This window comes from Thamnophis elegans, chromosome 10 (assembly GCF_009769535.1).
Source record: "Thamnophis elegans isolate rThaEle1 chromosome 10, rThaEle1.pri, whole genome shotgun sequence".
Taxonomy (NCBI): domain Eukaryota; kingdom Metazoa; phylum Chordata; class Lepidosauria; order Squamata; family Colubridae; genus Thamnophis; species Thamnophis elegans.
Window position 1 is genome coordinate 14,519,693 of NC_045550.1, and position 12,249 is coordinate 14,531,941.

General features: G+C 39.4%; 1 protein-coding gene across 8 annotated transcripts in view; it reads left to right on the plus strand.

Moving 5' to 3' along the window:
* The window catches only part of ABLIM1 (actin binding LIM protein 1), a 215,442-nt gene that overhangs the window by 122,928 nt on the left and 80,265 nt on the right, over nt 1-12,249 (plus strand). For all 8 annotated transcript variants that reach the window (XM_032224836.1, XM_032224835.1, XM_032224837.1 and 5 more), the window contains exons 3-4: nt 10,085-10,268; nt 11,926-12,035. In XM_032224836.1, coding sequence (XP_032080727.1) covers nt 10,162-10,268; nt 11,926-12,035 — 217 coding nt within the window. In that variant the 5' untranslated portion in view covers nt 10,085-10,161. The remainder of the gene's footprint in view (nt 1-10,084; nt 10,269-11,925; nt 12,036-12,249) is intronic.

Consider the following 12,249-nt stretch of genomic DNA (forward strand, 5'->3'; position numbering starts at 1 on the left):
GTGGAGTACAAAACTGAATCCGAAATGTATTCAGTTGTTGCCTTGTATATGAAGTTATAGATTTGGTTCAAGGTGAGAAAGCTTCTGCAAAATATATCATCTATTGCATTCTTTTTCCATTAGTTTTATCTATCATGAATTATGCATAATTACTATTCTTCTCCACAACGCTAAGATCTCAACTTACTGTCAGATAGAAAGGAAGCACCTCTTCTTCCATTCAAGTTTTACTGAAGTTTATTTAACAGACAAAGAGTTTTTGCACTATTGCCTCTGGACTCTTCCATCTGTTTTGGCTTCTGGTCTGTTTGGCATAAAAGTTGCAGAACAGGCAGGTATAAAGGTGAAAATTGACACAGTTCACAGTCCTGTCTCTACCATCACCACCCTGGTATGGACGGTTTTTTAAAAAAATGATCTGAGAATTATTAAGCTGGAATTTATATAAACTAGTTGCAATTATGGCTATGTCCTTACAACCAATCACTGTAGATCTCAAACTGAAAGTTACCCAATGCCGAAATGTTTTAGAGAATGTTTAAGCTGCTTTCTTAAAATTTGCTGTATCAGTGGTTAAGAAATTACATATTCATTTCCATTATTTCTTTCTGTTGCCTAAAGTCTTGTTCTCATGATTCTGTTTATATGTTGAAGTATACACAACTTTTGGTTGTTTTGAATAATATCTTAAAATTGAATATATAGAATTATGCAATGGGGCTTGACAAATGATCATTTCAGAGCAATTTTCAGCATCAGCCTTTTTGTTCCTTGCTGTTACTTCCATAATTTAAAATTGTATCTGTTTTCAAATTAATCATATACATATAATCATATACATATACATATACATATACATACACACACACACACACACATGCACACACACACACACACACACACACATATATATATAATTGTTTTCTTTCTCTCAAAACTGTTCATTTGCCACAAAAATTTTCGGGGTGACTGTCGGGGTAACCCAACAACGAATAATGATAAATAATGATAAAACAACATTTATTTTAAGGACAGGTAGTTCAATTAACATATCAGAAGAAAACACTGAATTGTTAATAATTTGATTATTGTTATATCTAAGGAAGAAAGCAAAGTGTGGGTAAATGTGGCTAAATGAGCCAATTGTACTTTATTTCTAAGGCTACATTAACAGAATCTTGCAAGTCTGCAGGTACAAAGTATCTACCATCACTTTTAACCACCTGAACATTTAGTGGGTTCTTTCTAAGTTTCTTCTGTGATAGTTAATTCATTGGCAACTACTATCTCTCTTGTCTGACTGTTTTGTAAGCAACATCTTTTCCCTTGTCTCCCAAGGTCATCCATATAGTCCATGATTTTTTCATTGCGAACTTTCCAATCATAGTCCAACACTCTTAATCACTACATCATAGTTTCACTCTACATTTTGTTCCCGAATAACAACATTTGCTACTGCTGTTGTTTTTGGTTACCACTCAAGCTATTGGGTTGGTATCATGAAAGAAGAACATGCTGAGTAAAAATTTGTTCTTCTTTTTTGATCCACCCACTATTTTTAACACTGTGGGCCATAGGGAATTGCTTATTGCATTTAGGTTTTCTATTTGCATGATTCCAAAAGACTGAATGTGGTTTTTCAGTTTTAAAAAAGTTGCTTGTCCTCAGTGTAACATGACCTACCTACTTTATATGTCCCAATATAGCATTCTTTCATGCTAATTTTCATCATAGAACTGACTTTCAAGAAAACATTTTTGAGTAAATGCTTTATGACCAGAAGGAAGATCGTTTGTAATAAGCTCTGATAAGAAATACACTATATTGCCAAAAGTATTCGCTCACCTGCCGTTACTCGCATATGAATTAACTGTACATGACATCCCATTCCTAATCCATAGGGTTCAATATGACATCGGGCCACCCTTTGCAGCTATAACAGCTTCAACTCCTCTGGGAAGGCTGTCCACAAGGTTTAGGAGTGTGTTCATGGGAAGTTGTGACCATTCATCCAGAAGCGCATTTGCAAGGTCACACACTGATGTTGGACAAGAAAGCCTGGCTCTCAGTCTCCGGACTAATTCATCCCAAAGGTGTTCTATCGGGTTGAGGTCAGGACTCTGTGCAGACCAGTCAAGTTCATCCACACCAGACTCTGTCATCCATGTCTTTATGGACCTTGCTTTGTGCACTGGTGCACAGTCATATTAGAAGAGGAAGGGGCCAGCTCCAAGCTGCTCCCACAAAGTTGGGAGCATGGAATTGTCCAAAATGTCTTGGTATGCTGAAGCATTCAGAGTTCCTTTCACTGGAACTAAGGGGCCAAGCCCAGCTCCTGAAAAACAATCCCACACCATAATCCCCCCCTCCACCAAACTTTATACTTGGCACAATGCAGTCAGACATTCTCCTGGCAACCACCAAGCCCAGACTCGTCCATCAGATTGCCAGATGGAGAAGCATGATTTGTCATTCCAGCGAATGTGTCTCCACTGCTCTAGAGTCCAGTGGCAGCATGCTTTACACCACTGCATCCAACGCTTTGCATTGCACTTGGTGATGTATGGCTTGGATGCAGCTGCTCGGCCATGGAAACCCATTCCAAAAAGCTCTCTGCGCACTGTTCTTGAGCTAATCTGAAGGCCACATGACATTTGGAGATCTGTAGCGATTGAAAGTTGGAGACCTCTTCACACTGTGCACCTCAGCATCCGCTGACCCAGCTCCGTCAGTTTACGTGGCCTATGATTTCGTGACTGAGTTGCTGTCATTCCCAAACACTTCCACGTTCTTATAATACAGCTGACAGTTGACTGTGGAATATTTAGAAGCGACAAAATTTCACGACTGGATTTGTTGCATAGGTGGCATCCTATCACAGTTCCACGCTGGAATTCACTGAGCTCCTGAGAGCAACCCATTCTTTCACAAATGTTTGTACAAACAGTCTGCATGCCTAGGTACTTGATTTTATACACCTGTGGCCATGGAAGTGATTGGAACACCTGATTCTGATTATTTGGATAAATAAGCGAATACTTTTGGCAATATAGTGTACTTCTCATGGGAAGTCAGTGGGGAGACAGGACAGAAAAAGAACATAGAAATTGTGTGTATACTGTATATCGGTATATGAGAGAGACTTGTTTATATCTCAAATGTTAATGTACAATTATTTTTCATCCACTAATGCTGCACATGAAAACCTTAATTTCTTTTCATTTTTATACAATAATAGCCTTTTTAGGAGCCTTTTTTAAAATAAAGTTAGTAAAAATAACCTCAATAAAACTGAGAAGAATAGGGTTGTGGGGGAATTGGAAATTATAAATGGATAGTTCTTTTATTAATTTTACTGCAATTTTTAACATTACTTGTTATATAGGTTTGTAATTTATGCTGCCATTGGTAATATAATGTAACATAGTGATATGATAATAAGTATCGCATTTATAACATATTGCTGCTTACTCAGGAGATTTGACAAAAATATATTCCAAAATCGCAAGTGTTATGCATCTCTTATTTCAGTATGAATAGCAACTTTTCATACTATAATGAACTGAGCAAAAATGCAAAGCCATTCAAATGACCTTTAGGAAATGTAGTTCAAAATAATAGATTGAATTTATAGGACACAGCTTGTTTTTAGTCAGATCATCATTCTGACAGCAACTTTCCACACTATCAGAAAGGAGTGATTCCATGCCTACCAAGAAGAGATGGAATAATTGTATCTGGGATATTTGTTTATAGACAGTTAAAACACATGATTTATCATTTAACAAGATTTATAATTAGACTTTAAGCAATAAATTGTCAAATGTTTTTGTACAAAAATTTGATTTAAATTACTATACTTGCTTATTAGATCTAGATGTTTATGTTCTTGAAATTCTTTTGAATTAAAACCATAGGTTGCTAATTGTTTTAATACTATAACACCAAAAATCCTTTACTTTTTCAGTGTATAACCATGCTGTTTAATTTATTTCACTCTTTGTTAAAACTCTTCCTTCACCATTTTAAGCCATATCTGATACACAACTATTGTTCAATTTTTCAACTCTAATGTTGAAGTAAACAGAATATTGTTAGTCTGAATTTTGTAAATGGATACACTATAGCCGTGATGGCGAACCTATGGCACGCGTGCCACAGGTGGCACACAGAGCCAACTGTTCTTCTAGGTCATTTCCCCAAGGGAGTTTAACCGGCTCAGTAAGGCTACAAAAAGGGGTGCGGCAGGGTTGCATCCTGTCCCCCTCCCTCTTCAACTTCTATATTAATCCCCTGATTGATCTCTTACAGAACTCTGATTTTCATCCTCCTAACCTAGCACAATGCAAAGTGCCAATTCTCTTATATGCTGATGACACCGCTATCATTTCACAAACCCCCATAGGACTGAAGAGAGCAATTAGGGCAACACTTGGCTATTGCAGGCAAAACAATCTGGTCCTTAACTTCGATAGATCAAAAATTTTAGTTTTTGCTAAAAGACCAAGCCAATACTCCTGGCAAATAGAAGGATATAGTTTGGAACAGGTTAGAACATTTAGATACCTTGGTGTGGTTTTCCACTCGCTAGGGACATGGAAGGCACACGGGATCACACATTGCAAGTAGCCATTAGGTCCTCAAATGCAACCAAACATTTCTTTTATACAGGTGGAGGTCAGTTAGTACCTGCTGCCTTAAAACTTTTTGAGGCCAAAACATTGGCACAAATTCTTTACGGGGCACAAACAGGAATCCTTGCAAAGAGAGACTTGTTAGAAACCATTCAAACAAAATTCCTGCGAGCCATCTTAGCTGCTCCCAATGGAACTCCAAATGCCCAGTTAAGAATTGAGACAGGCATGCCTCAAATTCAAGTAAGAGCCTGGAAGATGATGGTCATTTATTGGCTTAAAATGCATTTCTTTCCAGAGGGACTGTCCCCACTAGTGTTGACTGACAATTTTCCTTCCCCCTGGAAACAAGCAATTGATCACAAGCTAGGCTCTTATGGGCTTTCACCATTATTCTTAATGTCCCTAGGCTTTGAGCAAGCAAAGCAAGTAGTAATCAATAGAATGAGGGACATGGAGTTCCAAGAAGAACTAATAGGTTGGCTTTCCACAGTAGGGACAGAATCAAACAGGGTGTGTGGGAATCGGCAAGATATCTGAGTGACCTGATCTCTCCAAAACAAAGAATAGCTTTCTTCAGAGCCAGATTTAACATTCTTCCCTCAGCACTCCTCCAGGGCAGGTATAAGAGAACACCTATAGCCGAACGTGTTTGTATATGTGGTAAAGGAGAAATGGAAGATAATTCACATGTACTATTACACTGCGAGCTATACAGAGCTTGTAGGTCTGCATATATTCTCCCCTTATTAGAGAGATTGCCAGGGAGGGCAGACAATTTTTATCTAGGCTTTCTCCTCCAGGACACTAACCTGGTTACCATGTATGCAGTGGCAAAGTTCTGTGCTGCTGCAATGTCCATAAGAAAAAAATTGGCTACAGTATAGTACCATCTTGTACCAATTATCTGGACATACCTTTAACAGTTTTTGGACCATAATGTTATTATCCACTTTTAATGTAAATACTTTTAATTATATTTTAATATTAGTATTTTTAATATAGTGTAAAAACAAATGTATATTGCTGGTCTTTGACCGTAATAAAGATCTTACTTACTTCTAGGTCATTTGTTACAACACGCAAGGCATTGCCCTGTCACCTGCAGCTTGCATGTGCACGCTGACCAGCTGACTTTGGCATTCTTTTAAGGCCATTTTTTGCCCTCCGGAAGTTTCTTTGAAGTGACTTTCAGTTTGTCCATAGGACTGTTTTTCCAGCTCCCGAAAGCTTCAGGGAAGCCTCCTGAAGGCTCCAGAGGGCAAAAAATGGCCCAAGGTCAAACTGGAAGTCACTGTTCCTGAACTGCCTGGTTGCCCCTAGGGCTGTTTTTTGCCCTCCAGAGGCTTCAGGGAAGCTCCTGAAGCCTCCAGAGGGCCACCGGGGGTTAGGGTTAGAGGGTTAGCTTCTGGAGCCTGGGGAGGGTGAAAAAAGTGTGCCAAAAGCGGGGTAGGGGTATGCGGTGGTGTTGCACACATAGCATTATGGGTGTGGGCATGCTCGCGCATGACCTCCCTGCACTCCCTCTACTTTTGGCATGTGATTCAAAAAAGGTAGCCATCACTGCACTATAGTATCTACTGTAGTATGTTGCCTAAATTTGGAGTTGCTATCCAAAATTACACATTAAGCTGCTAGTAAATTTCCTGGAAAACACATTATAGAAAGCAATAATACTGAATTCCTTTCTAGCAGCATGAAATTCATACTTATGCTAAATGGGATTTGCAAATGCAAAAATGCATATAATTTGGATTACTTCCATCTAATCTTTGTAGCCGGAAGAGTGAGCTTCCACAGTAGGGGCATACCGTGTTTCCCTGAAAATACGATCTGTCCTGAAACTAAAGCCTTGCCACATATTTCAGGTAGGCAAAAATATTAGCCCCCCCCCCCCAAAAAAAGTCCCCTGGACATTTTCCTCCCCCTCCAGCCAGGCAGAGCACTGCTTGCTGACCTAGCGATATCCCACTAGGTATCCAGAACGGCATCCATCCTCCGTTGTGGCTTCCAAAGCATAGCGGTAGGATACCGTTCTGGGTGTACGCTCTATGGTTGTACGCTCTGAAGCCCACAACCATAGAGTGTACTCCCAGAGCAGCATCCGTCCTCCGTGCTTTGAAAGCCGCAAAAAAAAAACCAAGTGGCGGGCAGTGCCAGCAGCGGAGATGCCCTGGCTCTGCAGGTACTGTAGAGTTAGCCAAGGACATTGTGAGCCTGTGAGTCGTGCGAGCGGAGAGCGGAAAAGCCACTCACACAACCTCCCTCTCCAGCCATGGAGAGCCCCATACACTCACCTAGGGGCATTCCAAAGGCGCCAAACTGCAGGAGGCAAAGGGCGGCAAACTGGCACTCGTGTTGCTTGGTGCCTTCCGGGTACTGCTAGATCCATCAGCGACGCTGTGCCTGGGTGGAAAGGGGGGTTGCCAGGTGGCTGCTCGCGAGTGTGATCACCGCATGGCTGCTGTGTTGCTGCTGTGACAGCGCAACACAGCCATTCAACTCTGACGCTGTGCCTGGCTCTTCGGGAGCCCAGTCGCAAGGGAGCAGCTGCCCGGCAACCCAAAAACAATAGCCCTCCCCTTTAATAAGCCCAAGGCCATATTTCATGGGTCAAAAAAATATAAGATCCTGTAGTATTTTTGGCGAAACATGATAGCATTTTGTGAACCAATTAAAAGAAAGCATCTCATAAATAATCTGCATTTCTATCCTCTTAGAAAATGTAATTTAACATTGATCAGTACTTAAGACTTGTGAGGCCAAAATCTTTATAGCAACAGCAATAGCAATAGCAGTTAGACTTATATACCGCTTTCAGCCCTCTCTAAGCGGTTTACAGAGTCAGCATATCGCCCCCACAGTCTGGGTCCTCATTTCACCCACCTCAGAAGGATGGAAGGCTGAGTCAACCTTGAGCCGGTGAGATTAGAATTGCTGAACTGCAGATAACAGTCAGCTGAAATGGCCTGCAGTACTGCACCCTAACCACTGCGCCACCACTGCACCACCTCGGCTCTTATGATGACAGTCTGGCTAATTGGGTCCTAAAAGAAAATTTACTGGGTGTGGCAGAGACTGAAAAGTGAGAATTGCGTGTGATTGATCTAATTTGAGAAACGTGAGGCATTCAGAATTTCTTACCATTTATATTGCTAAATTATTTTGCAGACAATACCGACTCAGCTTTTCATTACACTTCTCAGAATAAAGTATTTTTGAATGTAAACGTATACATTTATAGACTATGGTCTGTGTATGTTAATGTATGTAGGATAATAAGTATGGAATGCATGTAGGTTGTTAACAGGTTTCTGATGTTCTGTGCAGTTATGCAATAAAATTATGAATGCTATTCTTGGAGCAGTCTTAGAGTTGGTCCTGCAATCCTGAGAGGAAATATTTTGTTTAGCAGTTGGAAATCCCAGAGAAAGATGCCCAGTGATTCTAAGTCTGTGCACAGTGCCTCCAGATGCCATAATCTTCTAAGAGACAAATTGAAATTTCTTTCTTGAAAACCACTTGGAACATATATTTTTGTTTTATCATGCCCATGTGATACTCCCTTCTGTATCACAATAGGTGGAAGGTTTAATATACTCCAGCAAAAAATTCAGAAGTATCTCTTGTCCTGCTTTGCAGCATTTCAAAGCCTATATCATTTACTTAAAATAATCTTATTTATTTCTAAATTTTCTTATTTATTTATGTGTTTGCTGACTGGAATAATGTTGGCTTCACATGCAACATTTCCAGAAACATCTAAATTAAGGATTATGTCAAGTATAAGGTTTTATTAATTTTTTTAAACTTGAAAATGTGTGATCTTTTAACCTTGAGATGCTGCATTTGTGACTCATGTGCTGGAGTGAGTCAAATATAAATCAGTCATTCCACTGCAAAAATATATCAGACTAAAAAGCAAGAAATCCACTATGAGCAATAATTTGGTTCATCTCTGAACCTGGATTTTTTTCTACCTAGACTTGCTGAGCAAATCTTAGTGGTCTTATTTGCTTAGCATATTAAACCAAATATAAATAAGCAACATTTCAACTTACTAAAAAAATTGTGTTAACCTGCTGTATGAAGCTGTGCTACCAATCAATCTAAATTTAGTAGGCACAATAACATCTAAAAGTTGTTTCATTTTAATAGTAAGTAACTGTCGGACTAAAGGGATTGGTTGAAAGCCAGCTGAATTTATTTCAACTAAGGCTACTTCTTTGTGTGCTTGAAATTAGATTTTCTATGTTGACTTTGTTCTGCCATCAGTAATAAATATAATTCTGAAATTACATTGATTTATTTTTATCATAAATTATTTGTAGGTAAAGCTAATAAATATAAATCCAAGTTAATTTCATTTTTTTTAACTGATGTATAAAAGAGTTACCATACAAATAAATATTTAGAAGTTGGTCATATCATGTGTGTCGTCCTCAACTGACAGCCAGCAACAGCCAAGCCATGCCTGATTGGCTAAGGCGTGGCTGGCTGAGCGTGGGCTGTCAGAAGCGCGCCTATTGGCCTCCCTGCCTGACAGCTCCGTATAAATAGCTCTCAAGGAGGGCGGGGTCCCGATCTACTGCTAGCCTGTTCTACTGTTCAGTTCTGTTCTAATAAAAGCTGTTGACTTTACCTCAGGAGCCTCCTGCCTCGTTCTTCCTTGGTCCACTTCACTGGTGACGAAGGTGGGATCCACAGGCCCTGACTTAACAGCCCTAGAACATAAAACATAGAATTAGTTTCTCTTCTCTCGTGTTGCCGAGAAGATTTTCATGCTCGAACCATGGCTGCGATGGCCCCGTTCGCTCCTTTTGGAACTGCCGGTGAGTCATGGGCAAGGTTCCTGGAGCGGTTCGAGTGCTTTTTAATAGCTAATAACCAGCAGGGATATTCGCAGGCGTGCAAGTGCAGTTTTTTAACTCAGTGCCTGCGGTCCCGAAATGTTCGGCACAGCCCAGGCTTTCGCAGCTCTGAGGCTGGTGTACGAGCTTGGCTGGGACAAACTAATGGACGGCCTGAAGAACCACTACGCGCCTACTCCTTCTAAGATCGCTCGCCGCTATGCCTTCCGGCAATGTGTTCAAAAAGAGACGAAGTCCATCAGTCAGTTCCTCCAGTCCCTGAGAACCGCTGCGATTCAATGCGAATTCCCTGACTTGGACGACAACCTTGTAGAACAATTCATGTGCGGGGTGCTGCCTTTCCTACTGCCTGTTCTGTATATCGAAATTCTCTGTTTATTACTTTAATTTTTTTATTAATGTTCCTTCTCTGACCTCTTTGTCATCTTCTAACTTTCTTCTTTTCCTCTTCCAACCTCACTACATATGCTTCCAAAAAGTAACACAGATAACTGTTTTCCATTACCAGTAACAAATGCCTGTGTTTTTCTATGTTCAAACTGATAAGTTCTTGGTTTCTTTTAAAATATATTTTCACAGTGTGCGGGTGTGATTTGGCTCAAGGAGGCTTTTTCATTAAGAATGGCGATTACCTTTGCACTGTGGATTACCAGCGGATGTACGGGACCCGATGCAATGGCTGTGGAGAGTTTGTGGAAGGAGAAGTTGTAACAGCTCTGGGGAAAACCTATCATCCCAACTGCTTTGCCTGCACTATGTGCAAGTAAGTGAACTGATGCTGAACAAGACGATGATCATCTTCTTCTTCTTCTTCTTCTTCTTCTTCTCCTCCTCCTCCTCCTCCTCCTCCTCCTCCTCCTCCTCCTGTTCCTTCTCCTCCTCCTCTTCCTCCTCCTGTTCCTTCTTGTCCTCCTTCCCCTTTCCCCTCCTTTTTCTCTTCCTTTATCATTTTGGGTGTCAAGGGAGAATTAAGATTTAAAGAACATAAATACTAGAGAAAAAAAGAAGAAATATTTTAAAAAATGAAAAAAATATTGATTTTTACTGATACGTTGAATTATATATATTTGTATGTGGGTGTCTGTGTGTGTATGTAATTGACGTATATTCACTATGGGTTTCATTTTTTTAGCTGCTCATTTGCAAAGACTTAAATACTGGATAACCTTGAATATCCCTAAACATACGTGATCATAGAAATTAAGAGATATAATTCTTGCTTTAGCTAGTATTTAATAAAAGGCATCTTGGAAATATTGGATTCTGGAGGCTGTTTCTCCTTCGCTCAAGATTGGGTAATAGACTATTGTATTTTGGTTATCCCTACATGATGAACAGTTGAGATAATTTTCTCTAAATTTCCATAAGGTTATGGAGGTTTATGGGTTTCCCATTAATCTTTTACAGGAAATACTTCTACCGTAAGTGTGCAGGTGGTGTCAGGCCTTTTAAGATCGGGAATTTTAGAGGCAAAATGTCCCTTTTTTCTCACAACATTGTCTATCTGTAATTTCAGTAAAATAAATAATAATAAAAATGCTGACGTATCTTTGGGTGCTATGTTTTGACTCAGAAACAATGCCTTGGAAAATGTATTTTTATTTATGTGATACTTTCATATATTTAAATTTATTTGAATGATGGGGTATACAGGACAATTATCCTCCTTACCCTTTCACAAGTCTGGATAGCACTGTAGAAAAAAAAAGTCTTTGAAACTCTGCAGAGCCTCAGCCATTGAGTAATGGACAGCTGGATGGACCATTGACCTGACTTGTTATAAGGCAGTTATTCTTATTTCTATCTGTTGTTTACTTTCTGAAGAAGTGGATCTTGTTGAATACTGAAACTCCTTCATGTCAGAATTTCTGATTTAATTTTTTTATAGCAGTTTCAGGATTTGTTCATTCCTATGGCATCTACTTTTAATCAACTCACCTTTTTTTCCCTAAAGTAATGTAGCTGAGCTTTCTGCTTGTTTAAAACACCAAGAACTGCTTAAATTCTGGGATTTGTTGCTTCCATTGATTGCCAAAAAAATGAACTATTTAATCTCATATACTTTCAGTGAAACAATAATAGACATTTCTAAAGATTTTTCTTTTGAGCATTCAAACTATTAATGAACGGGCTTCATTTCTTAATAAAAACACATACAGACCTGTGCTTTTTAAAACAAACGAACCTTTGAAATAAAAATGTATTGGTCAGGGTTTTTTCTATCATTATTATTTTTTCCTTCTTGAGATACATTTAGTGTTTGGATTTTCTCCAGATGTCTATCTGCATTTTAAACATCCTTTGGCCCTTTTCCTTGCAAGAGACTTCTTTTACAGCAGTGGCAACAATGGGAAGGAGCTGAGAAAGATAATGTAACCCCAGAGATAGCGTTGCATTAAAATGCTTCTTTTGTTTCTCAGACGTCCTTTTCCACCAGGAGACCGGGTTACCTTTAATGGAAGAGACTGTCTCTGTCAAATGTGTGCTCAACCAATGGCATCCAGTCCAAAAGAACTTGCCACTTCCAGTAGTAAGTATTGCATCTTTTCTAAAATATTCCATAGTCAGGATGGCTATATTTCTATTTTCTGCAGCTGCTTTATTCTAATGTGCAGTGATGGCTTTGGTTACGAGTTGGGTTTGCATTCTAGAAATTAAAGACAGTCTTCCCCTGTTCCTGCATCCTGCTGGTTTTATATTAATTTATTGTTTAATTTAACTGCATCTGGAAAAACTAAGTAGAT